The 26,146-nt window shown below is 50.4% G+C and overlaps 1 protein-coding gene across 1 annotated transcript in view; it reads right to left on the bottom strand.

The window, feature by feature from the left end:
* LOC140404604 (chromodomain-helicase-DNA-binding protein 3-like) overlaps positions 1 to 26,146 on the bottom strand; it is a 209,473-nt gene that overhangs the window by 102,662 nt on the left and 80,665 nt on the right. The window contains exon 7 of the mRNA XM_072493205.1: positions 20,026 to 20,164. Within this exon, the coding sequence (XP_072349306.1) occupies positions 20,026 to 20,164 (139 nt within the window). The remainder of the gene's footprint in view (positions 1 to 20,025; positions 20,165 to 26,146) is intronic.

Raw genomic sequence — 26,146 nt, 5'->3', positions numbered from 1 at the left:
GACGGGTATTAAAGGGAGTGGAGAGTGAGGAGGTTTAGACAGGACGGGTATTAAAGGGAGTGGAGAGTGAGGAGGTTTAGACAGGACGGGTATTAAAGGGAGTGGAGAGTGAGGAGGTTTAGACAGGACGGGTATTAAAGGGAGTGGAGAGTGAGGTTTAGACAGGACGGGTATTAAAGGGAGTGGAGAGTGAGGAGGTTTAGACAGGACGGGTATTAAAGGGAGTGGAGAGTGAGGTTTAGACAGGACGGGTATTAAAGGGAGTGGAGAGTGAGGAGGTTTAGACAGGACGGGTATTAAAGGGAGTGGAGAGTGAGGTTTAGACAGGACGGGTATTAAAGGGAGTGGAGAGTGAGGTTTAGACAGGACGGGTATTAAAGGGAGTGGAGAGTGAGGAGGTTTAGACAGGACGGGTATTAAAGGGAGTGGAGAGTGAGGTTTAGACAGGACGGGTATTAAAGGGAGTGGAGAGTGAGGAGGTTTAGACAGGACGGGTATTAAAGGGGGTGGAGAGTGAGGAGGTTTAGACAGGACGGGTATTAAAGGGAGTGGAGAGTGAGGAGGTTTAGGCAGGACGGGTATTAAAGGGAGTGGTGAGCGAGGTTTAGACAGGACGGGTATTAAAGGGGGTGGAGAGTGAGGAGGTTTAGACAGGACGGGTATTAAAGGGAGTGGAGAGTGAGGAGGTTTAGACAGGACGGGTATTAAAGGGAGTGGAGAGTGAGGAGGTTTAGACAGGACGGGTATTAAAGGGGGTGGAGAGTGAGGTTTAGACAGGACGGGTATTAAAGGGGGTGGAGAGTGAGGAGGTTTAGACAGGACGGGTATTAAAGGGAGTGGTGAGCGAGGTTTAGACAGGACGGGTATTAAAGGGGGTGGAGAGTGAGGAGGTTTAGACAGGACGGGTATTAAAGGGGGTGGAGAGTGAGGAGGTTTAGACAGGACGGGTATTAAAGGGAGTGGAGAGTGAGGAGGTTTAGACAGGACGGGTATTAAAGGGAGTGGAGAGTGAGGAGGTTTAGACAGGACGGGTATTAAAGGGAGTGGTGAGTGAGGTTTAGACAGGACGGGTATTAAAGGGGGTGGAGAGTGAGGAGGTTTAGACAGGACGGGTATTAAAGGGAGTGGTGAGCGAGGTTTAGACAGGACGGGTATTAAAGGGGGTGGAGAGTGAGGAGGTTTAGACAGGACGGGTATTAAAGGGGGTGGAGAGTGAGGAGGTTTAGACAGGACGGGTATTAAAGGGAGTGGAGAGTGAGGAGGTTTAGACAGGACGGGTATTAAAGGGAGTGGTGAGCGAGGTTTAGACAGGACGGGTATTAAAGGGAGTGGAGAGTGAAGTTTAGTCAGGACGGGTATTAAAGGGGGTGGAGAGTGAGGAGGTTTAGACAGGACGGGTATTAAAGGGAATGGAGAGTGAGGTTTAGACAGGACGGGTATTAAAGGGAGTGGAGAGTGAGGAGGTTTAGACAGGACGGGTATTAAAGGGAATGGAGAGTGAGGTTTAGACAGGACGGGTATTAAAGGGAGTGGAGAGTGAGGAGGTTTAGACAGGACGGGTATTAAAGGGGGTGGAGAGTGAGGAGGTTTAGACAGGACGGGTATTAAAGGGAGTGGAGAGTGAGGTTTAGACAGGACGGGTATTAAAGGGAGTGGTGAGCGAGGTTTAGACAGGACGGGTATTAAAGGGGGTGGAGAGTGAGGAGGTTTAGACAGGACGGGTATTAAAGGGGGTGGAGAGTGAGGAGGTTTAGACAGGACGGGTATTAAAGGGAGTGGAGAGTGAGGAGGTTTAGACAGGACGGATATTAAAGGGAGTGGAGAGTGAAGTTTAGTCAGGACGTGTATTAAAGGGGGTGGAGAGTGAGGAGGTTTAGACAGGACGGGTATTAAAGGGAGTGGAGAGTGAGGAGGTTTAGACAGGACGGGTATTAAAGGGGGTGGAGAGTGAGGTTTAGACAGGACGGGTATTAAAGGGGGTGGAGAGTGAGGAGGTTTAGACAGGACGGGTACTAAAGGGGGTGGAGAGTGAGGTTTAGACAGGACGGGTATTAAAGGGAGTGGTGAGCGAGGTTTAGACAGGACGGGTATTAAAGGGAATGGAGAGTGAGGAGGTTTGGACAGGACGGGTATTAAAGGGAGTGGAGAGTGAGGAGGTTTGGACAGGACGGGTATTAAAGGGGGTGGAGAGTGAGGAGGTTTAGACAGGACGGGTATTAAAGGGAATGGAGAGTGAGGAGGTTTAGACAGGACGGGTATTAAAGGGGGTGGAGAGTGAGGAGGTTTAGACAGGACGGGTATTAAAGGGAGTGGAGAGTGAGGAGGTTTAGTCAGGACGGGTATTAAAGGGGGTGGAGAGTGAGGTTTAGACAGGACGGGTATTAAAGGGAGTGGAGAGTGTGGAGGTTTAGACAGGACGGGTATTAAAGGGAGTGGAGAGTGTGGAGGTTTAGACAGGACGGGTATTAAAGGGGGTGGAGAGTGAGGTTTAGACAGGACGGGTATTAAAGGGAATGGAGAGTGAGGAGGTTTAGACAGGATGGGTATTAAAGGGAGTGGAGAGTGAGGAGGTTTAGACAGGACGGGTATTAAAGGGGGTGGAGAGTGAGGAGGTTTAGACAGGACGGGTATTGAAGGGAGTGGAGAGTGAGGAGGTTTAGACAGGACGGGTATTAAAGGGAGTGGAGAGTGAGGAGGTTTAGACAGGACGGGTATTAAAGGGAGTGGAGAGTGAGGAGGTTTAGACAGGACGGGTATTAAAGGGAGTGGAGAGTGAGGAGGTTTAGACAGGACGGGTATTAAAGGGGGTGGAGAGTGAGGAGGTTTAGACAGGACGGGTATTAAAGGGGGTGGAGAGTGAGGAGGTTTAGACAGGACGGGTATTAAAGGGGGTGGAGAGTGAGGAGGTTTAGACAGGACGGGTATTAAAGGGAGTGGAGAGTGAGGAGGTTTAGACAGGACGGGTATTAAAGGGAGTGGAGAGTGAGGAGGTTTAGACAGGACGGGTATTAAAGGGGGTGGAGAGTGAGGAGGTTTAGACAGGACGGGTATTAAAGGGGGTGGAGAGTGAGGTTTAGACAGGACGGGTATTAATGGGAGCGGAGAGTGAGGTTTAGACAGGACGGGTATTAAAGGGGGTGGAGAGTGAGGAGGTTTAGACAGGACGGGTATTAAAGGGGGTGGAGAGTGAGGAGGTTTAGACAGGACGGGTATTAAAGGGAGTGGAGAGTGAGGAGGTTTAGGCAGGACGGGTATTAAAGGGAGTGGTGAGCGAGGTTTAGACAGGACGGGTATTAAAGGGGGTGGAGAGTGAGGAGGTTTAGACAGGACGGGTATTAAAGGGAGTGGAGAGTGAGGAGGTTTAGACAGGACGGGTATTAAAGGGAGTGGAGAGTGAGGAGGTTTAGACAGGACGGGTATTAAAGGGGGTGGAGAGTGAGGTTTAGACAGGACGGGTATTAAAGGGGGTGGAGAGTGAGGAGGTTTAGACAGGACGGGTATTAAAGGGAGTGGTGAGCGAGGTTTAGACAGGACGGGTATTAAAGGGGGTGGAGAGTGAGGAGGTTTAGACAGGACGGGTATTAAAGGGGGTGGAGAGTGAGGAGGTTTAGACAGGACGGGTATTAAAGGGAGTGGAGAGTGAGGAGGTTTAGACAGGACGGGTATTAAAGGGAGTGGAGAGTGAGGAGGTTTAGACAGGACGGGTATTAAAGGGAGTGGTGAGTGAGGTTTAGACAGGACGGGTATTAAAGGGGGTGGAGAGTGAGGAGGTTTAGACAGGACGGGTATTAAAGGGAGTGGTGAGCGAGGTTTAGACAGGACGGGTATTAAAGGGGGTGGAGAGTGAGGAGGTTTAGACAGGACGGGTATTAAAGGGGGTGGAGAGTGAGGAGGTTTAGACAGGACGGGTATTAAAAGGAGTGGAGAGTGAGGAGGTTTAGACAGGACGGGTATTAAAGGGAGTGGTGAGCGAGGTTTAGACAGGACGGGTATTAAAGGGAGTGGAGAGTGAAGTTTAGTCAGGACGGGTATTAAAGGGGGTGGAGAGTGAGGAGGTTTAGACAGGACGGGTATTAAAGGGGGTGGAGAGTGAGGAGGTTTAGACAGGACGGGTATTAAAGGGAGTGGAGAGTGAGCAGGTTTAGACAGGACGGGTATTAAAGGGAGTGGAGAGTGAGGAGGTTTAGACAGGACGGGTATTAAAGGGAATGGAGAGTGAGGAGGTTTAGACAGGACGGGTATTAAAGGGAGTGGAGAGTGAGCAGGTTTAGACAGGACGGGTATTAAAGGGAGTGGAGAGTGAGGAGGTTTAGACAGGACGGGTATTAAAGGGAATGGAGAGTGAGGTTTAGACAGGACGGGTATTAAAGGGAGTGGAGAGTGAGGAGGTTTAGACAGGACGGGTATTAAAGGGAATGGAGAGTGAGGTTTAGACAGGACGGGTATTAAAGGGAGTGGAGAGTGAGGAGGTTTAGACAGGACGGGTATTAAAGGGGGTGGAGAGTGAGGAGGTTTAGACAGGACGGGTATTAAAGGGAGTGGAGAGTGAGGTTTAGACAGGACGGGTATTAAAGGGAGTGGTGAGCGAGGTTTAGACAGGACGGGTATTAAAGGGGGTGGAGAGTGAGGAGGTTTAGACAGGACGGGTATTAAAGGGGGTGGAGAGTGAGGTTTAGACAGGACGGGTATTAAAGGGGGTGGAGAGTGAGGAGGTTTAGACAGGACGGGTATTAAAGGGAGTGGTGAGCGAGGTTTAGACAGGACGGGTATTAAAGGGGGTGGAGAGTGAGGAGGTTTAGACAGGACGGGTATTAAAGGGGGTGGAGAGTGAGGAGGTTTAGACAGGACGGGTATTAAAGGGAGTGGAGAGTGAGGAGGTTTAGACAGGACGGGTATTAAAGGGAGTGGAGAGTGAGGAGGTTTAGACAGGACGGGTATTAAAGGGAGTGGTGAGTGAGGTTTAGACAGGACGGGTATTAAAGGGGGTGGAGAGTGAGGAGGTTTAGACAGGACGGGTATTAAAGGGAGTGGTGAGCGAGGTTTAGACAGGACGGGTATTAAAGGGGGTGGAGAGTGAGGAGGTTTAGACAGGACGGGTATTAAAGGGGGTGGAGAGTGAGGAGGTTTAGACAGGACGGGTATTAAAGGGAGTGGAGAGTGAGGAGGTTTAGACAGGACGGGTATTAAAGGGAGTGGTGAGCGAGGTTTAGACAGGACGGGTATTAAAGGGAGTGGAGAGTGAAGTTTAGTCAGGACGGGTATTAAAGGGGGTGGAGAGTGAGGAGGTTTAGACAGGACGGGTATTAAAGGGGGTGGAGAGTGAGGAGGTTTAGACAGGACGGGTATTAAAGGGAGTGGAGAGTGAGCAGGTTTAGACAGGACGGGTATTAAAGGGAGTGGAGAGTGAGGAGGTTTAGACAGGACGGGTATTAAAGGGAATGGAGAGTGAGGAGGTTTAGACAGGACGGGTATTAAAGGGAGTGGAGAGTGAGCAGGTTTAGACAGGACGGGTATTAAAGGGAGTGGAGAGTGAGGAGGTTTAGACAGGACGGGTATTAAAGGGAATGGAGAGTGAGGTTTAGACAGGACGGGTATTAAAGGGAGTGGAGAGTGAGGAGGTTTAGACAGGACGGGTATTAAAGGGAATGGAGAGTGAGGTTTAGACAGGACGGGTATTAAAGGGAGTGGAGAGTGAGGAGGTTTAGACAGGACGGGTATTAAAGGGGGTGGAGAGTGAGGAGGTTTAGACAGGACGGGTATTAAAGGGAGTGGAGAGTGAGGTTTAGACAGGACGGGTATTAAAGGGAGTGGTGAGCGAGGTTTAGACAGGACGGGTATTAAAGGGGGTGGAGAGTGAGGAGGTTTAGACAGGACGGGTATTAAAGGGGGTGGAGAGTGAGGAGGTTTAGACAGGACGGGTATTAAAGGGAGTGGAGAGTGAGGAGGTTTAGACAGGACGGATATTAAAGGGAGTGGAGAGTGAAGTTTAGTCAGGACGTGTATTAAAGGGGGTGGAGAGTGAGGAGGTTTAGACAGGACGGGTATTAAAGGGAGTGGAGAGTGAGGAGGTTTAGACAGGACGGGTATTAAAGGGGGTGGAGAGTGAGGTTTAGACAGGACGGGTATTAAAGGGGGTGGAGAGTGAGGAGGTTTAGACAGGACGGGTACTAAAGGGGGTGGAGAGTGAGGTTTAGACAGGACGGGTATTAAAGGGAGTGGTGAGCGAGGTTTAGACAGGACGGGTATTAAAGGGAATGGAGAGTGAGGAGGTTTGGACAGGACGGGTATTAAAGGGAGTGGAGAGTGAGGAGGTTTGGACAGGACGGGTATTAAAGGGGGTGGAGAGTGAGGAGGTTTAGACAGGACGGGTATTAAAGGGAATGGAGAGTGAGGAGGTTTAGACAGGACGGGTATTAAAGGGGGTGGAGAGTGAGGAGGTTTAGACAGGACGGGTATTAAAGGGAGTGGAGAGTGAGGAGGTTTAGTCAGGACGGGTATTAAAGGGGGTGGAGAGTGAGGTTTAGACAGGACGGGTATTAAAGGGAGTGGAGAGTGTGGAGGTTTAGACAGGACGGGTATTAAAGGGAGTGGAGAGTGTGGAGGTTTAGACAGGACGGGTATTAAAGGGGGTGGAGAGTGAGGTTTAGACAGGACGGGTATTAAAGGGAATGGAGAGTGAGGAGGTTTAGACAGGATGGGTATTAAAGGGAGTGGAGAGTGAGGAGGTTTAGACAGGACGGGTATTGAAGGGAGTGGAGAGTGAGGAGGTTTAGACAGGACGGGTATTAAAGGGAGTGGAGAGTGAGGAGGTTTAGACAGGACGGGTATTGAAGGGAGTGGAGAGTGAGGAGGTTTAGACAGGACGGGTATTAAAGGGAGTGGAGAGTGAGGAGGTTTAGACAGGACGGGTATTAAAGGGAGTGGAGAGTGAGGAGGTTTAGACAGGACGGGTATTAAAGGGAGTGGAGAGTGAGGAGGTTTAGACAGGATGGGTATTAAAGGGGGTGGAGAGTGAGGTTTAGACAGGACGGGTATTAAAGGGGGTGGAGAGTGAGGAGGTTTAGACAGGACGGGTATTAAAGGGGGTGGAGAGTGAGGAGGTTTAGACAGGACGGGTATTAAAGGGAGTGGAGAGTGAGGAGGTTTAGACAGGACGGGTATTAAAGGGAGTGGAGAGTGAGGAGGTTTAGACAGGACGGGTATTAAAGGGGGTGGAGAGTGAGGAGGTTTAGACAGGACGGGTATTAAAGGGGGTGGAGAGTGAGGAGGTTTAGACAGGACGGGTATTAAAGGGGGTGGAGAGTGAGGAGGTTTAGACAGGATGGGTATTAAAGGGAGTGGAGAGTGAGGAGGTTTAGACAGGACGGGTATTGAAGGGAGTGGAGAGTGAGGAGGTTTAGACAGGACGGGTATTAAAGGGAGTGGAGAGTGAGGAGGTTTAGACAGGACGGGTATTGAAGGGAGTGGAGAGTGAGGAGGTTTAGACAGGACGGGTATTAAAGGGAGTGGAGAGTGAGGAGGTTTAGACAGGACGGGTATTAAAGGGAGTGGAGAGTGAGGAGGTTTAGACAGGACGGGTATTAAAGGGAGTGGAGAGTGAGGAGGTTTAGACAGGACGGGTATTAAAGGGGGTGGAGAGTGAGGTTTAGACAGGACGGGTATTAAAGGGGGTGGAGAGTGAGGAGGTTTAGACAGGACGGGTATTAAAGGGGGTGGAGAGTGAGGAGGTTTAGACAGGACGGGTATTAAAGGGAGTGGAGAGTGAGGAGGTTTAGACAGGACGGGTATTAAAGGGAGTGGAGAGTGAGGAGGTTTAGACAGGACGGGTATTAAAGGGGGTGGAGAGTGAGGAGGTTTAGACAGGACGGGTATTAAAGGGGGTGGAGAGTGAGGTTTAGACAGGACGGGTATTAATGGGAGCGGAGAGTGAGGTTTAGACAGGATGGGTATTAAAGGGAGTGGAGAGTGAGGTTTAGACAGGACGGGTATTAAAGGGGGTGGAGAGTGAGGAGGTTTAGACAGGACGGGTATTAAAGGGAGTGGAGAGTGAGGAGGTTTAGACAGGACGGGTATTAAAGGGGGTGGAGAGTGAGGAGGTTTAGACAGGACGGGTATTAAAGGGAGTGGAGAGTGAGGAGGTTTAGACAGGACGGGTATTAAAGGGAGTGGAGAGTGAGGTTTAGACAGGACGGGTATTAAAGGGGGTGGAGAGTGAGGAGGTTTAGACAGGACGGGTATTAAAGGGGGTGGAGAGTGAGGTTTAGACAGGACGGGTATTAAAGGGAGTGGAGAGTGAGGAGGTTTAGACAGGACGGGTATTAAAGGGAGTGGAGAGTGAGGAGGTTTAGACAGGACGGGTATTAAAGGGAGTGGAGAGTGAGGAGGTTTAGACAGGACGGGTATTAAAGGGAGTGGAGAGTGAGGTTTAGACAGGACGGGTATTAAAGGGGGTGGAGAGTGAGGAGGTTTAGACAGGACGGGTATTAAAGGGGGTGGAGAGTGAGGAGGTTTAGACAGGATGGGTATTAAAGGGGGTGGAGAGTGAGGTTTAGACAGGACGGGTATTAAAGGGAGTGGAGAGTGAGGTTTAGACAGGATGGGTATTAAAGGGGGTGGAGAGTGAGGAGGTTTAGACAGGACGGGTATTAAAGGGAGTGGAGAGTGAGGAGGTTTAGACAGGACGGATATTAAAGGGAGTGGAGAGTGAGGAGGTTTAGACAGGACGGGTATTAAAGGGAGTGGAGAGTGAGGTTTAGACAGGACGGGTATTAAAGGGGGTGGAGAGTGAGGAGGTTTAGACAGGGCGGGTATTAAAGGGAGTGGAGAGTGAGGAGGTTTAGACAGGACGGATATTAAAGGGAGTGGAGAGTGAGGTTTAGACAGGACGGGTATTAAAGGGGGTGGAGAGTGAGGAGGTTTAGACAGGACGGGTATTAAAGGGAGTGGAGAGTGAGGTTTAGACAGGACGGGTATTAAAGGGGGTGGAGAGTGAGGAGGTTTAGACAGGGCGGGTATTAAAGGGAGTGGAGAGTGAGGAGGTTTAGACAGGACGGATATTAAAGGGAGTGGAGAGTGAGGTTTAGACAGGACGGGTATTAAAGGGGGTGGAGAGTGAGGAGGTTTAGACAGGACGGGTATTAAAGGGAGTGGAGAGTGAGGAGGTTTAGACAGGACGGATATTAAAGGGAGTGGAGAGTGAGGTTTAGACAGGACGGGTATTAAAGGGGGTGGAGAGTGAGGAGGTTTAGACAGGACGGGTATTAAAGGGAGTGGAGAGTGAGGAGGTTTAGACAGGATGGGTATTAAAGGGAGTGGAGAGTCAGGAGGTTTAGACAGGACGGGTATTAAAGGGAGTGGTGAGCGAGGTTTAGACAGGACGGGTATTAAAGGGGGTGGAGAGTGAGGAGGTTTAGACAGGACGGGTATTAAAGGGAGTGGAGAGTGAGGAGGTTTAGACAGGACGGGTATTGAAGGAGGTGGAGAGTGACGAGGTTTAGACAGGGCGGGTATTAAAGGGAGTGGAGAGTGAGGAGGTTTCGACAGGACGGGTATTAAAGGGAGTGGAGAGTGAGGAGGTTTAGACAGGACGGGTATTGAAGGGGGTGGAGAGTGACGAGGTTTAGACAGGGCGGGTATTAAAGGGAGTGGAGAGTGAGGAGGTTTCGACAGGACGGGTATTAAAGGGAGTGGAGAGCGAGTTTTAGACAGGACGGGTATTAAAGGGGGTGGAGAGTGAGGAGGTTTAGACAGGACGGGTATTAAAGGGGGTGGAGAGTGAGGAGGTTTAGACAGGACGGGTATTAAAGGGGGTGGAGAGCGAGGTTTATACAGGACGGGCATTAAAGGGAGTGGAGAGTGAGGAGGTTTAGACAGGACGGGTATTAAAGGGAGTGGAGAGTGAGGAGGTTTAGACAGGACGGGTATTAAAGGGAGTGGAGAGTGAGGAGGTTTAGACAGGACGGGTATTAAAGGGAATGGAGAGTGAGGAGGTTTAGACAGGACGGGTATTAAAGGGGGTGGAGAGTGAGGAGGTTTAGACAGGACGGGTATTAAAGGGGGTGGAGAGTGACGAGGTTTAGACAGGGCGGGTATTAAAGGGAGTGGAGAGTGAGGAGGTTTCGACAGGACGGGTATTAAAGGGAGTGGAGAGTGAGGAGGTTTAGACAGGACGGGTATTGAAGGGGGTGGAGAGTGACGAGGTTTAGACAGGGCGGGTATTAAAGGGAGTGGAGAGTGAGGAGGTTTCGACAGGACGGGTATTAAAGGGAGTGGAGAGCGAGTTTTAGACAGGACGGGTATTAAAGGGGGTGGAGAGTGAGGAGGTTTAGACAGGACGGGTATTAAAGGGGGTGGAGAGTGAGGAGGTTTAGACAGGACGGGTATTAAAGGGGGTGGAGAGCGAGGTTTAGACAGGACGGGCATTAAAGGGAGTGGTGAGCGAGGTTTAGACAGGACGTGTATTAAAGGGAGTGGAGAGTGAGGAGGTTTAGACAGGATGGGTATTAAAGGGAGTGGAGAGTGAGGTTTAGACAGGACGGGTATTAAAGGGAGTGGAGAGTGAGGAGGTTTAGACAGGACGGGTATTAAAGGGAGTGGAGAGTGAGGAGGTTTAGACAGGACGGGTATTAAAGGGAGTGGAGAGTGAGGAGGTTTAGACAGGACGGGTATTAAAGGGAGTGGAGAGTGAGGAGGTTTAGACAGGACGGGTATTAAAGGGAGTGGAGAGTGAGGTTTAGACAGGACGGGTATTAAAGGGAGTGGAGAGTGAGGAGGTTTAGACAGGACGGGTATTAAAGGGAGTGGAGAGTGAGGTTTAGACAGGACGGGCATTAAAGGGAGTGGTGAGCGAGGTTTAGACAGGACGGGTATTAAAGGGGGTGGAGAGTGAGGAGGTTTAGTCAGGATGGGTATTAAAGGGAGTGGAGAGTGAGGTTTAGACAGGACGGGTATTAAAGGGGGTGGAGAGTGAGGAGGTTTAGTCAGGATGGGTATTAAAGGGGGTGGAGAGTGAGGAGGTTTAGACAGGACGGGTATTAAAGGGGGTGGAGAGTGAGGAGGTTTAGACAGGACGGGTATTAAAGGGAGTGGAGAGTGAGGAGGTTTAGACAGGACGGGTATTAAAGGGGGTGGAGAGTGAGGTTTAGACAGGACGGGTATTAAAGGGGGTGGAGAGTGAGGAGGTTTAGTCAGGATGGGTATTAAAGGGGGTGGAGAGTGAGGAGGTTTAGACAGGACGGGTATTAAAGGGGGTGGAGAGTGAGGAGGTTTAGACAGGACGGGTATTAAAGGGAGTGGAGAGTGAGGAGGTTTAGTCAGGATGGGTATTAAAGGGAGTGGAGAGTGAGGAGGTTTAGACAGGACGGGTATTAAAGGGGGTGGAGAGCGAGGTTTAGACAGGACGGGCATTAAAGGGAGTGGTGAGCGAGGTTTAGACAGGACGGGTATTAAAGGGAGTGGAGAGTGAGGTTTAGACAGGACGGGTATGAAAGGGGGTGGAGAGTGAGGAGGTTTAGACAGGACGTGTATTAAAGGGAGTGGAGAGTGAGGAGGTTTAGACAGGACGGGCATTAAAGGGAGTGGAGAGTGAGGTTTAGACAGGACGGGTATGAAAGGGGGTGGAGAGTGAGGAGGTTTAGACAGGACGGGTATTAAAGGGGGTGGAGAGCGAGGAGGTTTAGACAGGACGGGTATTAAAGGGAGTGGAGAGTGAGGAGGTTTAGACAGGACGGGTATTAAAGGGGGTGGAGAGTGAGGAGGTTTAGACAGGACGGGTATTAAAGGGGGTGGAGAGCGAGGAGGTTTAGACAGGACGGGCATTAAAGGGAGTGGTGAGCGAGGTTTAGACAGGACGGGTATTAAAGGGGGTGGAGAGTGAGGAGGTTTAGACAGGACGGGTATTAAAGGGGGTGGAGAGTGAGGAGGTTTAGACAGGACGGGTATTAAAGGGAGTGGAGAGTGAGGAGGTTTAGACAGGACGGGTATTAAAGGGGGTGGAGAGTGAGGAGGTTTAGACAGGACGTGTATTAAAGGGAGTGGAGAGTGAGGAGGTTTAGACAGGACGGGTATTAAAGGGGGTGGAGAGTGAGGAGGTTTAGACAGGACGGGTATTAAAGGGAGTGGAGAGTGAGGAGGTTTAGACAGGACGGGTATTAAAGGGAGTGGAGAGTGAAGTTTAGTCAGGACGGGTATTAAAGGGAGTGGAGAGTGAGGAGGTTTAGACAGGACGGGTATTAAAGGGAGTGGAGAGTGAAGTTTAGTCAGGACGGGTATTAAAGGGAGTGGAGAGTGAGGAGGTTTAGACAGGACGGGTATTAAAGGGAGTGGAGAGTGAGGAGGTTTAGACAGGACGGGTATTAAAGGGGGTGGAGAGTGAGGTTTAGACAGGACGGGTATTAAAGGGAGTGGAGAGTGAGGAGGTTTAGACAGGACGGGTATTAAAGGGAGTGGAGAGTGAGGAGGTTTAGACAGGGCGGCTATTAAAGGGGGTGGAGAGTGAGGTTTAGACAGGACGGGTATTAAAGGGGGTGGAGAGTGAGGTTTAGACAGGACGGGTATTAAAGGGAGTGGAGAGTGAGGAGGTTTAGACAGGATGGGTATTAAAGGGAGTGGAGAGCGAGGAGGTTTAGACAGGACGGGTATTAAAGGGAGTGGAGAGTGAGGTTTAGACAGGACGGGTATTAAAGGGAGTGGAGAGTGAGGAGGTTTAGACAGGACGGGTATTAAAGGGAGTGGAGAGTGAGGAGGTTTAGACAGGACGGGTATTAAAGGGAGTGGAGAGTGAGGAGGTTTAGACAGGACGGGTATTGAAGGGGGTGGAGAGTGAGGAGGTTTAGACAGGACGGGTATTGAAGGGGGTGGAGAGTGAGGTTTAGACAGGACGGGTATTAAAGGGAGTGGAGAGTGAGGTTTAGACAGGACGGGTATTAAAGGGAGTGGAGAGTGAGGTTTAGACAGGACGGGTATTAAAGGGGGTGGAGAGTGAGGTTTAGACAGGACGGGTATTAAAGGGAGTGGAGAGTGAGGAGGTTTAGACAGGATGGGTATTAAAGGGAGTGGAGAGTGTGGAGGTTTAGACAGGACGGGTATTAAAGGGGGTGGAGAGTGAGGAGGTTTAGACAGGACGGGTATTAAAGGGAGTGGAGAGTGAGGAGATTTAGACAGGACGGATATTAAAGGGAGTGGAGAGTGAGGAGGTTTAGACAGGATGGGTATTAAAGGGAGTGGAGAGTGTGGAGGTTTAGACAGGACGGGTATTAAAGGGGGTGGAGAGTGAGGAGGTTTAGACAGGACGGGTATTAAAGGGAGTGGAGAGTGAGGAGGTTTAGACAGGATGGGTATTAAAGGGAGTGGAGAGTGTGGAGGTTTAGACAGGGCGGCTATTAAAGGGAGTGGAGAGTGAGGAGGTTTAGACAGGACGGGTATTAAAGGGGGTGGAGAGCGAGGAGGTTTAGACAGGACGGGTATTAAAGGGAGTGGAGAGTGAGGAGGTTTAGACAGGACGGGTATTAAAGGGAGTGGAGAGTGAGGAGGTTTAGACAGGACGTGTATTAAAGGGAGTGGAGAGTGAGGAGGTTTAGACAGGACGTGTATTAAAGGGAGTGGAGAGTGAGGTTTAGGCAGGACGGGTATTAAAGGGAGTGGAGAGTGAGGAGGTTTAGACAGGACGGGTATTAAAGGGAGTGGAGAGTGAGGAGGTTTAGACAGGACGGGTATTAAAGGGAGTGGAGAGTGAGGAGGTTTAGACAGGACGGGTATTAAAGGGGGTGGAGAGTGAGGAGGTTTAGACAGGACGGGTATTAAAGGGAGTGGAGAGTGAGGAGGTTTAGACAGGACGGGTATTAAAGGGAGTGGAGAGTGAGGAGGTTTAGACAGGACGTGTATTAAAGGGAGTGGAGAGTGAGGAGGTTTAGACAGGACGTGTATTAAAGGGAGTGGAGAGTGAGGTTTAGGCAGGACGGGTATTAAAGGGAGTGGAGAGTGAGGAGGTTTAGACAGGACGGGTATTAAAGGGAGTGGAGAGTGAGGAGGTTTAGACAGGACGGGTATTAAAGGGGGTGGAGAGTGAGGTTTAGACAGGACGGGTATTAAAGGGGGTGGAGAGTGAGGAGGTTTAGACAGGACGGGTATTAAAGGGGGTGGAGAGTGAGGTTTAGACAGGACGGGTATTAAAGGGAGTGGAGAGTGAGGTTTAGACAGGACGGGTATTAAAGGGGGTGGAGAGTGAGGTTTAGACAGGACGGGTATTAAAGGGAGTGGAGAGTGAGGAGGTTTAGACAGGACGGGTATTAAAGGGAGTGGAGAGTGAGGAGGTTTAGACAGGACGGGTATTGAAGGGGGTGGAGAGTGAGGTTTAGACAGGACGGGTATTAAAGGGGGTGGAGAGTGAGGAGGTTTAGACAGGACGGGTATTGAAGGGGGTGGAGAGTGAGGTTTAGACAGGACGGGTATTAAAGGGGGTGGAGAGTGAGGTTTAGACAGGACGGGTATTAAAGGGAGTGGAGAGTGAGGAGGTTTAGACAGGATGGGTATTAAAGGGAGTGGAGAGTGTGGAGGTTTAGACAGGACGGGTATTAAAGGGAGTGGAGAGTGAGGTTTAGACAGGACGGATATTAAACGGGGTGGAGAGTGAGGAGGTTTAGACAGGACGGGTATTAAAGGGAGTGGAGAGTGAGGTTTAGACAGGATGGGTATTAAAGGGAGTGGAGAGTGTGGAGGTTTAGACAGGGCGGCTATTAAAGGGAGTGGAGAGTGAGGAGGTTTAGACAGGACGGGTATTAAAGGGAGTGGAGAGTGAGGAGTTTTAGACAGGACGGGTATTAAAGGGGGTGGAGAGTGAGGAGGTTTAGACAGGACGGGTATTAAAGGGGGTGGAGAGTGAGGAGGTTTAGACAGGACGGGTATTAAAGGGGGTGGAGAGTGAGGAGGTTTAGACAGGACGGGTATTAAAGGGGGTGGAGAGTGAGGAGGTTTAGACAGGACGGGTATTAAAGGGGGTGGAGAGTGAGGAGGTTTAGACAGGATGGGTATTAAAGGGAGTGGAGAGTGTGGAGGTTTAGACAGGGCGGCTATTAAAGCGAGTGGAGAGTGAGGAGGTTTAGACAGGACGGGTATTAAAGGGAGTGGAGAGTGAGGTTTAGACAGGACGGGTATTAAAGGGAGTGGAGAGTGAGGAGGTTTAGACAGGACGGGTATTAAAGGGAGTGGAGAGTGAGGAGGTTTAGACAGGACGGGTATTAAAGGGAGTGGAGAGTGAGGAGGTTTAGACAGGACGGGTATTAAAGGGAGTGGAGAGTGAGGAGGTTTAGACAGGACGGGTATTGAAGGGGGTGGAGAGTGTGGAGGTTTAGACAGGACGGGTATTAAAGGGAGTGGAGAGTGAGGAGGTTTAGACAGGACGGGTATTAAAGGGAGTGGAGAGTGAGGAGGTTTAGACAGGACGGGTATTAAAGGGGGTGGAGAGCGAGGTTTAGACAGGACGGGCATTAAAGGGAGTGGTGAGCGAGGTTTAGACAGGACGGGTATTAAAGGGGGTGGAGAGTGACGAGGTTTAGACAGGACGGGTATTAAAGGGATGGAGAGCGAGGTTTAGACAGGACGGGTATTAAAGGGAGTGGAGAGTGAGGAGGTTTAGACAGGACGGGTATTAAAGGGAGTGGAGAGTGAGGAGGTTTAGACAGGACGGGTATTAAAGGGAGTGGAGAGTGAGGAGGTTTAGACAGGACGGGTATTGAAGGGGGTGGAGAGTGTGGAGGTTTAGACAGGACGGGTATTAAAGGGAGTGGAGAGTGAGGAGGTTTAGACAGGACGGGTATTAAAGGGAGTGGAGAGTGAGGAGGTTTAGACAGGACGGGTATTAAAGGGGTTGGAGAGTGAGGAGGTTTAGACAGGACGTGTATTAAAGGGAGTGGAGAGTGAGGAGGTTTAGACAGGACGGGTATTAAAGGGGGTGGAGAGTGAGGAGGTTTAGACAGGACGGGTATTAAAGGGGGTGGAGAGCGAGGTTTAGACAGGACGGGCATTAAAGGGAGTGGTGAGCGAGGTTTAGACAGGACGGGTATTAAAGGGGGTGGAGAGTGACGAGGTTTAGACAGGACGGGTATTAAAGGGATGGAGAGCGAGGTTTAGACAGGACGGGTATTCAAGGGAGTGGAGAGTGAGGAGGTTTAGACAGGACGTGTATTAAAGGGAGTGGAGAGTGAGGAGGTTTAGACAGGACGGGTATTAAAGGGAGTGGAGAGTGAGGAGGTTTAGACAGGACGGGTATTAAAAGGGAGTGGAGAGTGAGGAGGTTTAGACAGGACGGGTATTAAAAGGGAGTGGAGAGTGAGGAGGTTTAGACAGGACGGGTATTAAAGGGAGTGGAGAGTGAGGAGGTTTAGACAGGACGGCTATTAAAGGGAGTGGAGAGTGAGGAGGTTTAGACAGGACGGGTATTAAAGGGAGTGGAGAGTGAGGTTTAGACAGGACGGGTATTAAAGGGGGTGGAGAGTGAGGTTTAGACAGGATGGGTATTAAAGGGAGTGGAGAGTGTGGAGGTTTAGACAGGGTGGCTATTAAAGGGGGTGGAGAGTGAGGTTTAGACAGGACGGGTATTAAAGGGAGTGGAGAGTGAGGTTTAGACAGGACGGGTATTAAAGGGAGTGGAGAGTGAGGAGGTTTAGACAGGACGGGTATTAAAGGGAGTGGAGAGTGAGGAGGTTTAGACAGGACGGGTATTAAAGGGAGTGGAGAGTGAGGAGGTTTAGACAGGACGGGTATTAAAGGGGGTGGAGAGTGAGGAGGTTTAGACAGGACGGGTATTAAAGGGAGTGGTGAGCGAGGTTTAGACAGGACGGGTATTAAAGGGAGTGGAGAGTGAAGTTTAGTCAGGACGGGTATTAAAGGGAGTGGAGAGTGAGGTTTAGACAGGACGGGTATTAAAGGGAGTGGAGAGTGAGGAGGTTTAGACAGGACGGGTATTAAAGGGAGTGGAGAGTGAGGAGGTTTAGACAGGACGGGTATTAAAGGGAGTGGAGAGTGAGGAGGTTTAGACAGGACGGGTATTAAAGGGAGTGGAGAGTGAGGAGGTTTAGACAGGACGGGTATTGAAGGGGGTGGAGAGTGAGGTTTAGACAGGACGGGTATTAAAGGGGGTGGAGAGTGAGGAGGTTTAGACAGGACGGGTATTAAAGGGAGTGGAGAGTGAGGAGGTTTAGACAGGACGGGTATTAAAGGGGGTGGAGAGTGAGGAGGTTTAGACAGGACGGGTATTGAAGGGGGTGGAGAGTGAGGTTTAGACAGGACGGGTATTAAAGGGAGTGGAGAGTGAGGAGGTTTAGACAGGACGGGTATTAAAGGGGGTGGAGAGTGAGGAGGTTTAGACAGGACGGGTATTGAAGGGGGTGGAGAGTGAGGAGGTTTAGACAGGACGGGTATTAAAGGGGGTGGAGAGTGAGGTTTAGACAGGACGGGTATTAAAGGGGGTGGAGAGTGAGGAGGTTTAGACAGGACGGGTATTAAAGGGGGTGGAGAGCGAGGAGGTTTAGACAGGACGGGTATTAAAGGGAGTGGAGAGTGAGGAGGTTTAGACAGGACGGGTATTGAAGGGGGTGGAGAGCGAGGAGGTTTAGACAGGACGGGTATTAAAGGGGGTGGAGAGTGAGGTTTAGACAGGACGGGTATTAAAGGGGGTGGAGAGTGAGGAGGTTTAGACAGGACGGGTATTAAAGGGAGTGGAGAGTGAGGAGGTTTAGACAGGACGGGTATTGAAGGGGGTGGAGAGTGAGGTTTAGACAGGACGGGTATTAAAGGGGGTGGAGAGTGAGGTTTAGACAGGACGGGTATTAAAGGGGGTGGTGAGTGAGGAGGTTTAGACAGGACGGGTATTAAAGGGAGTGGTGAGTGAGGAGGTTTAGACAGGACGGGTATTGAAGGGGGTGGAGAGTGAGGTTTAGACAGGACGGGTATTAAAGGGGGTGGAGAGTGAGGTTTAGACAGGACGGGTATTAAAGGGAGTGGTGAGTGAGGAGGTTTAGACAGGACGGGTATTAAAGGGAGTGGTGAGTGAGGAGGTTTAGACAGGACGGGTATTAAAGGGAGTGGTGAGTGAGGAGGTTTAGACAGGACGGGTATTAAAGGGGGTGGAGAGTGAGGAGGTTTAGACAGGACGGGTATTAAAGGGAGTGGAGAGTGAGGAGGTTTAGACAGGACGGGTATTAAAGGGGGTGGAGAGTGAGGAGGTTTAGACAGGACGGGTATTGAAGGGGGTGGAGAGTGAGGTTTAGACAGGACGGGTATTAAAGGGGGTGGAGAGTGAGGAGGTTTAGACAGGACGGGTATTAAAGGGAGTGGTGAGTGAGGAGGTTTAGACAGGACGGGTATTAAAGGGGGTGGAGAGTGAGGAGGTTTAGACAGGACGGGTATTAAAGGGAGTGGAGAGTGAGGAGGTTTAGACAGGACGGGTATTAAAGGGGGTGGAGAGTGAGGAGGTTTAGACAGGACGGGTATTGAAGGGGGTGGAGAGTGAGGTTTAGACAGGACGGGTATTAAAGGGGGTGGAGAGTGAGGAGGTTTAGACAGGACGGGTATTAAAGGGAGTGGAGAGCGAGGAGGTTTAGACAGTACGGGTATTAAAGGGGGTGGAGAGTGAGGTTTAGACAGGACGGGTATTAAAGGGGGTGGAGAGTGAGGAGGTTTAGACAGGACGGGTATTAAAGGGAGTGGAGAGTGAGGAGGTTTAGACAGGACGGGTATTAAAGGGAGTGGAGAGTGAGGAGGTTTAGACAGGACGGGTATTAAAGGGGGTGGAGAGCGAGGAGGTTTAGACAGGACGGGTATTAAAGGGAGTGGAGAGTGAGGAGGTTTAGACAGGACGTGTATTAAAGGGGGTGGAGAGTGAGCAGGTTTAGACAGGACGGGTATTAAAGGGAGTGGAGAGTGTGGAGGTTTAGACAGGACGGGTATTAAAGGGAGTGGAGAGTGAGGAGGTTTAGACAGGACGGGTATTAAAGGGAGTGGAGAGTGTGGAGGTTTAGACAGGGCGGCTATTAAAGGGAGTGGAGAGTGAGGAGGTTTAGACAGGACGGGTATTAAAGGGAGTGGAGAGTGAGGAGATTTAGACAGGACGGGTATTAAAGGGGGTGGAGAGTGAGGTTTAGACAGGACGGGTATTAAAGGGAGTGGAGAGTGAGGTTTAGACAGGACGGGTATTAAAGGGGGTGGAGAGTGAGGTTTAGACAGGACGGGTATTAAAGGGGGTGGAGAGTGAGGTTTCGACAGGACGGCTATTAAAGGGAGTGGAGAGTGAGGAGGTTTAGACAGGATGGGTATTAAAGGGGGTGGAGAGCGAGGGGGTTTAGAGAGGACGGATATTGAAGAGAATGGAGAGCGAGGGGGTTTAGAGAGGACGGATATTAAACAGAATGGGGAGCGAGGGGGTTTCGAGAGGACGGATATTAAAGAGAATGGAGAGCGAGGGGGATTAGAGAGGACGGATATCAAAGCGAATGGAGAGCGAGGAGGTTTAGAGAGGACGGATATCAAACAGAATGGAGAGCGAGGGGGTTTAGAGAGGACGGATATTAAAGAGAATGGAGAGCGAGGGGGTTTAGAGAGGACGGATATTAAAGAGAATGGAGAGCGAGGTGGTTTCGAGAGGACGGATATCAAACAGAATGGAGAGCGAGGGGGTTTAGAGAGGCCGGATATTAAATAGAATGGGGAGCGAGGGGGTTTAGAGAGGACGGATATTAAAGAGAATGGAGAGCGAGGGGGTTTAGAGAGGATGGATATTAAAGAGAATGGAGAGCGAGGAGGTGTAGACGGTGGGTGGGGGGGGGGATATTAAAGAGGGTGGGAAGAGAATCCCCTGGTTTTAGAATCTCTCTCAGTTTCTCTCCACCCTATTGAAGCCCTTTTACTTTTTCAACACCTGAGCCAAGCCAACAACCTCGGTCTCCTACTCCAGGATTAAAAACCAGGTTGGTGCAATCTGTCCTTGTAACTTCACCCACGTTAATGAAAGGCCTACATTGCCACAATACTTACTCTTCCTCTTCTTCCGCCTGACCCTGCCCTTCAGCTTTGCTTTCTTCAGGGCCCCGGTTGAGGTGTCAGATCGAATTGATGAGCTGCGCCCGCTAGCATCGTCAAAATCCGAGTCCCCATCCATATCCACCTCGTCACTCTGCAATAGAGCAGTGGGGTTTTATAGAATCATAGAAGTTTACAGCATGGAAACAGGCCCTTCGGCCCAACCAGTCCATGCCGCCTAGTTTTTACCATTAAGCTAGTCCCAGTTGCCCGCACTTGGCCCATAACCCTCTATACCCATCTTACCCATGTAACTATCTAAATGTTTTTTAAAAGACAATTGTACCCGCCTCTACTACTACCTCTGGCAGCCCATTCCAGACACTCACTACCCTCTGAGTGAAGAAATTGCCCCTCTGGGCCCTTCTGAATCTCTCCCCTCTCACCTTAAACCTATGCCCTCTAGTTTTAGACTCCCCTACCTTTGGGAAAAGATGTTGACTATCTACCTTACCTATGCCCCTCATTATTTTATAGACCTCTATAAGATCACCCCTAAGCCTCCTACGCTCCAGGGAAAAAAGTCCCAGTCTATCCAGCCTCTCAAGTCCCGGCAACATCCTAGTAAATCTTTTCTGCACTCTTTCTAGTTTAATAATATCCTTTCTATAATAGGGTGACCAGAACTGCACACAGTATTCCAAGTGTGGCCGTACCAATGTCTTGTACAACTTCAACAAGACGTCCCAACTCCTGTATTCAATGTTCTGACCAATGAAACCAAGCATGCCGAATGCCTTCTTCACCACCCTGTCCACCTGCGACTCCACCTTCAAGGAGCTATGAACCTGTACTCCTAGATCTCTTTGTTCTATAACTCTCCCCAACGCCATACCATTAACTGAGTAGGTCCTGGCCTGATTCGATCTGCCAAAATGCATCACCTCACATTTATCTAAATTAAACTCCATCTGCCATTCGTCGGCCCACTGGCCTAATTGATCAAGATCCCGTTGCAATCCTAGATAACCTTCTTCACTATCCACTGTGCCACCAATCTTGGTGTCATCTGCAAACTTACTAACCATGCCTCCTAAATTCTCATCCAAATCATTAATATAAATCACAAATAACAGTGGACCCAGCACCGATCCCTGAGGCACACCACTGGTCACAGGCCTCCAGTTTGAAAAACAACCCTCTACAACCGCCTTCTGTCGTCCAGCCAATTTTGAATCCAATTGGCAACCTCACCCTGGATCCCGTGAGCTTTAACCTTCTGCAACAACCTACCATGCGGTACCTTGTCAAAGGCTTTGCTAAAGTCCATGTAGACAACGTCTACTGCACTGCCCTCATCTACCTTCTTGGTCACTCCCTCAAAAAACTCAATCAAATTTGTGAGACATGATTTTCCACGCACAAAGCCATGCTGACTGCCCCGAATCAGTCCTTGCCTCTCTAAATGCTTGTAGATCCTGTTTTACCAGTGGCCACACAGCCGGGACAACGCACAGCCACAAATTTGGACAAGGAACACCAATACTGCACCCCAGTATTATACAGTGTCAGACCCGTCCCCACCAGTACTGTACCCCAGTGTTATACAGTGACAGACTCATCCCCACCAGTACTGTATCCCAGTGTTATACAGTGACAGGCCCATCCCCACCAGTACTGTACCCCAGTGTTATACAGTGACAGACCCGTCCCCACAAGTACTGTACCCCAGTGTTATACAGTGACAGACCCGACTCCACCACTACTGTACCTCAGTGTTGTACAGTGACAGACCCGTCCCCACCACTACTGTACCTCAGTGTTGTACAGTGACAGACCCGACTCCACCACTACTGTACCTCAGTGTTGTACAGTGACAGACCCGTCCCCACCACTACTGTACCTCAGTGTTATACAGTGACACACCTGTCCCCACCAGTACTGTATCCCAGTGTTATACAGTGACAGACCCGTCCCCACCAGTACTGTACCCCAGTGTTATACAGTGACAGACCCGTCCCCACCAGTACTGTACCCCAGTGTTATACAGTGACAGACCTGTCCCCACCAGTACTGTACCCCAGTGTTATACAGTGACAGACCTGTCCCCACCAGTGCTGTACCCCAGTGTTACACAGAGACAGACCCGTCCCCACCAGTACTGTACCCCAGTGTTATACACTGACAGACAAGTCCCCACCAGTACTGTACCCCAGTGTTACACACTGACAGACAAGTCCCCACCAGTACTGTACCCCAGTGTTACACACTGACAGACAAGTCCCCACCAGTACTGTACCCCAGTGTTACACAGAGACAGACACGTCCCCACCAGTACTGTACCCCAGTGTTATACAGTGACCATCCCCACCAGTACTGTACCCCAGTGTTACACAGTGACAGACCCGTCCCCACCAGTACTGTACCCCAGTGTTATACAGTGACAGACCCGTCCCCACCAGTACTGTACCCCAGTGTTATACACTGACAGACCCGTACCCACCAGTACTGTACCCAAGTGTTATACAGTGACAGACCCGTCCCCACCAGTACTGTACCCCAGTGTCACACAGTGACAGACCCGTCCCCACCGTTACTGTACCCCAGTGTCATACAGTGACAGACCCGTACCCACCAGTACTGTACCCCAGTGTTATACAGTGACAGACCCATCCCCACCAGTACTGTACCCCAGTGTTATACAGTGACAGACCCGTCCCCACCAGTACTGTACCCCAGTGTTATACACTGACAGACCCGTACCCACCAGTACTGTACCCAAGTGTTATACAGTGACAGACCCGTCCCCACCAGTACTGTACCCCAGTGTTACACACTGACAGACAAGTCCCCACCAGTACTGTACTCCAGTGTTATACAGTGACCCTCCCCACCAGTACTGTACCCCAGTGTTATACAGTGACAGACCCGTCCCCACCAGTACTGTACTCCAGTGTTATACAGTGACCCTCCCCACCAGTACTGTACCCCAGTGTTACACACTGACAGACCTGTCCCCACCAGTACTGTACCCCAGTGTTATACAGTGACAGACCCGTCCCCACCAGTACTGTACCCCAGTGTTACACAGAGACAGACCCGTCCCCACCAGTACTGTACCCCAGTGTTATACACTGACAGACCCGTACCCACCAGTACTGTACCCAAGTGTTATACAGTGACAGACCCGTCCCCACCAGTACTGTACCCCAGTGTCACACAGTGACAGACCCGTCCCCACCGTTACTGTACCCCAGTGTTATACAATGACAGACCCGTCCCCACCAGTACTGTACCCCAGTGTTATACAGTGACAGACCCGTCCCCACCAGTACTGTACCCCAGTGTTATACAGTGACAGACCAGTCCCCACCAGTACTGTACCCCAGTGTCACACAGTGACAGACCCGTCCCCACCAGTACTGTACCCCAGTGTTATACAGTGACAGACCCGTTCCCACCAGTACTGTACCCCAGTGTTATACAGTGACAGACCCGTTCCCACCAGTACTGTACCCCAGTGTTATACAGTGACAGGCCCGTCCCCACCAGTACTGTACCCCAGTGTTATACAGTGACAGACCTGTCCCCACCAGTACTGTACCCCAGTGTTATACAGTGACAGATCCATCCCCACCAGTACTATACCCCAGTGTTATACACTGACAGACCAGTCCCCACCAGTACTGTACCCCAGTGTTACACAGAACATTGAACATAGAAAAATACAGCACAGAACAGGCCCTTCGGCCCACGATGTTGTGCCGAACCTTTGTCCTAGATTAATCATAGATTATCATTGAATTTACAGTGCAGAAGGAGGCCATTCGGCCCTTTGAGTCTGCACCGGCTCTTGGAAAGAGCACCCTACCCAAACTCAACACTTCCACCCAACACCAAGGGCAATTTGGACATTAAGGGCAATTTATCATTGGCCAATTCACCTAACCCGCACATCTTTGGACTGTGGGAGGAAACCGGAGCACCCGGAGGAAGCCCACGCAGCCACGGGGAGGACGTGCAGACTCCGCACAGACAGTGACCCAAGCCGGAATCGAACTTGGGACCCTGGAGCTGTGAAGCAATTGTGCTATCCACAATGCTACCGTGCTGCCCTTGAGAACAAATAAATCTACACTATCATTTTACTGTAATCCATGTACCTATCCAATAGCTGCTTGAAGGTCCCTAATGTTTCCGACTCAACTACTTCCACAGGCAGTGCATTCCATGCCCCCACTACTCTCTGGGTAAAGAACCTACCTCTGATATCCCTCCTATATCTTCCACCTTTCACCTTCAATTCATGTCCCCTTGTAATGGTTTGTTCCACCCGGGGAAAACGTCTCTGACTGTCTACTCTATCTATTCCCCTGATCATCTTATAAACCTCTATCAAGTTGCCCCTCATCCTTCTCCGTTCTAATGAGAAAAGGCCTAGCACCCTCAACCTTTCCTCGTAAGACCTACTCTCCATTCCAGGCAACATCCTGGTAAATCTTCTTTGCACCTTTTCCAAAGCTTCCACATCCTTCCTAAAATGAGGCGACCAGAACTGTACACAGGACTCCAAATGTGGCCTTACCAAAGTTTTGTACAGCTGCATCATCACCTCACGGCTCTTAAATTCAATCCCTCTGTTAATGAACGCGAGCACACCATAGGCCTTCTTCACAGCTCTATCCACTTGAGTGGCAACTTTCAAAGATGTATGAACATAGACCCCAAGATCTCTCTGCTCCTCCACATTGCCAAGAACTCTACCGTTAACCCTGTATTCCGCATTCATATTTGTCCTTCCAAAATGGACAACCTCACACTTTTCAGGGTTAAACTCCATCTGCCACTTCTCAGCCCAGCTCTGCATCCTATCTATGTCTCTTTGCAGCCGACAACAGCCCTCCTTACTATCCACAACTCCACCAATCTTCGTATCGTCTCCAAATTTACTGACCCACCCTTCAACTCCCTCATCCAAGTCATTAATGAAAATCACAAACAGCAGAGGACCCAGAACTGATCCCTGCGGTACGCCACTGGTAACTGGGATCCAGGCTGAATATTTGCCATCCACCACCACTCTCTGACTTCTATCGGTTAGCCAGTTCGTTATCCAACTGGCCAAATTTCCCACTATCCCATGTCTCCTTACTTTCTGCATAAGCCTACCATGGGGAACTTTATCAAATGCCTTACTAAAATCCATGTACACTACATCCACTGCTTTACCTTCATCCACATGCTTGGTCACCTCCTCAAAGAATTCAATAAGATTTGTAAGGCAAGACCTACCCCTCACAAATCCGTGCTGACTATCCCTAATCAAGCAGTGTCTTTCCAGATGCTCAGAAATCCTATCCTTCAGTACCCTTTCCATTACTTTGCCTACCACCGAAGTAAGACTAACTGGCCTGTAATTCCCAGGGTTATCGCTAGTCCCTTTTTTGAACAGGGGCACGACATTCGCCACTCTCCAATCCCCTGGTACCACCCCTGTTGACAGTGAGGACGAAAAGATCATTGCCAACGGCTCTGCAATTTCATCTCTTGCTTCCCATAGAATCCTTGGATATATCCCGTCAGGCCCGGGGGACATGTCTATCCTCAAGTTTTTCAAAATGCCCAACACATCTTCCTTCCTAACAAGTATTTCCTCGAGCTTACCAATCTGTTTCACACTGTCCTCTCCAACAATATCGCCCCTCTCAGACACGTCCCCACCAGTACTGTACCCCAGTGTTACACAGAGACAGACCTGTCCCCACCAATACTGTACCCCAGTGTTACACAGAGACAGACCCGTCCCCAACAGTACTGTACCCCAGTGTTATACAGTGACAGACCCGTCCCCACCAGTACTGTACCCCAGTGTTATACAGTGACAGACCCGTCCCCACCAGTACTGTACCCCAGTGTTACACAGTGACAGACCCCTCCCCACCAGTACTGTACCCCAGTGTTATAGAGTGACAGACCATCCCCACCAGTACTGTACCCCAGTGTTACACAGTGACAGAACCCTCCCCACCAGTACTGTACCCCAGTGTTACACAGTGACAGACCCCTCCCCACCAGTACTGTACCCCAGTGTTATAGAGTGACAGACCATCCCCACCAGTACTGTACCCCAGTGTTA

This window comes from Scyliorhinus torazame, chromosome 31, assembly GCF_047496885.1.
Source record: "Scyliorhinus torazame isolate Kashiwa2021f chromosome 31, sScyTor2.1, whole genome shotgun sequence".
Lineage (NCBI taxonomy): Eukaryota > Metazoa > Chordata > Chondrichthyes > Carcharhiniformes > Scyliorhinidae > Scyliorhinus > Scyliorhinus torazame.
This window is presented reverse-complemented; position numbering and strand designations above follow the sequence as displayed.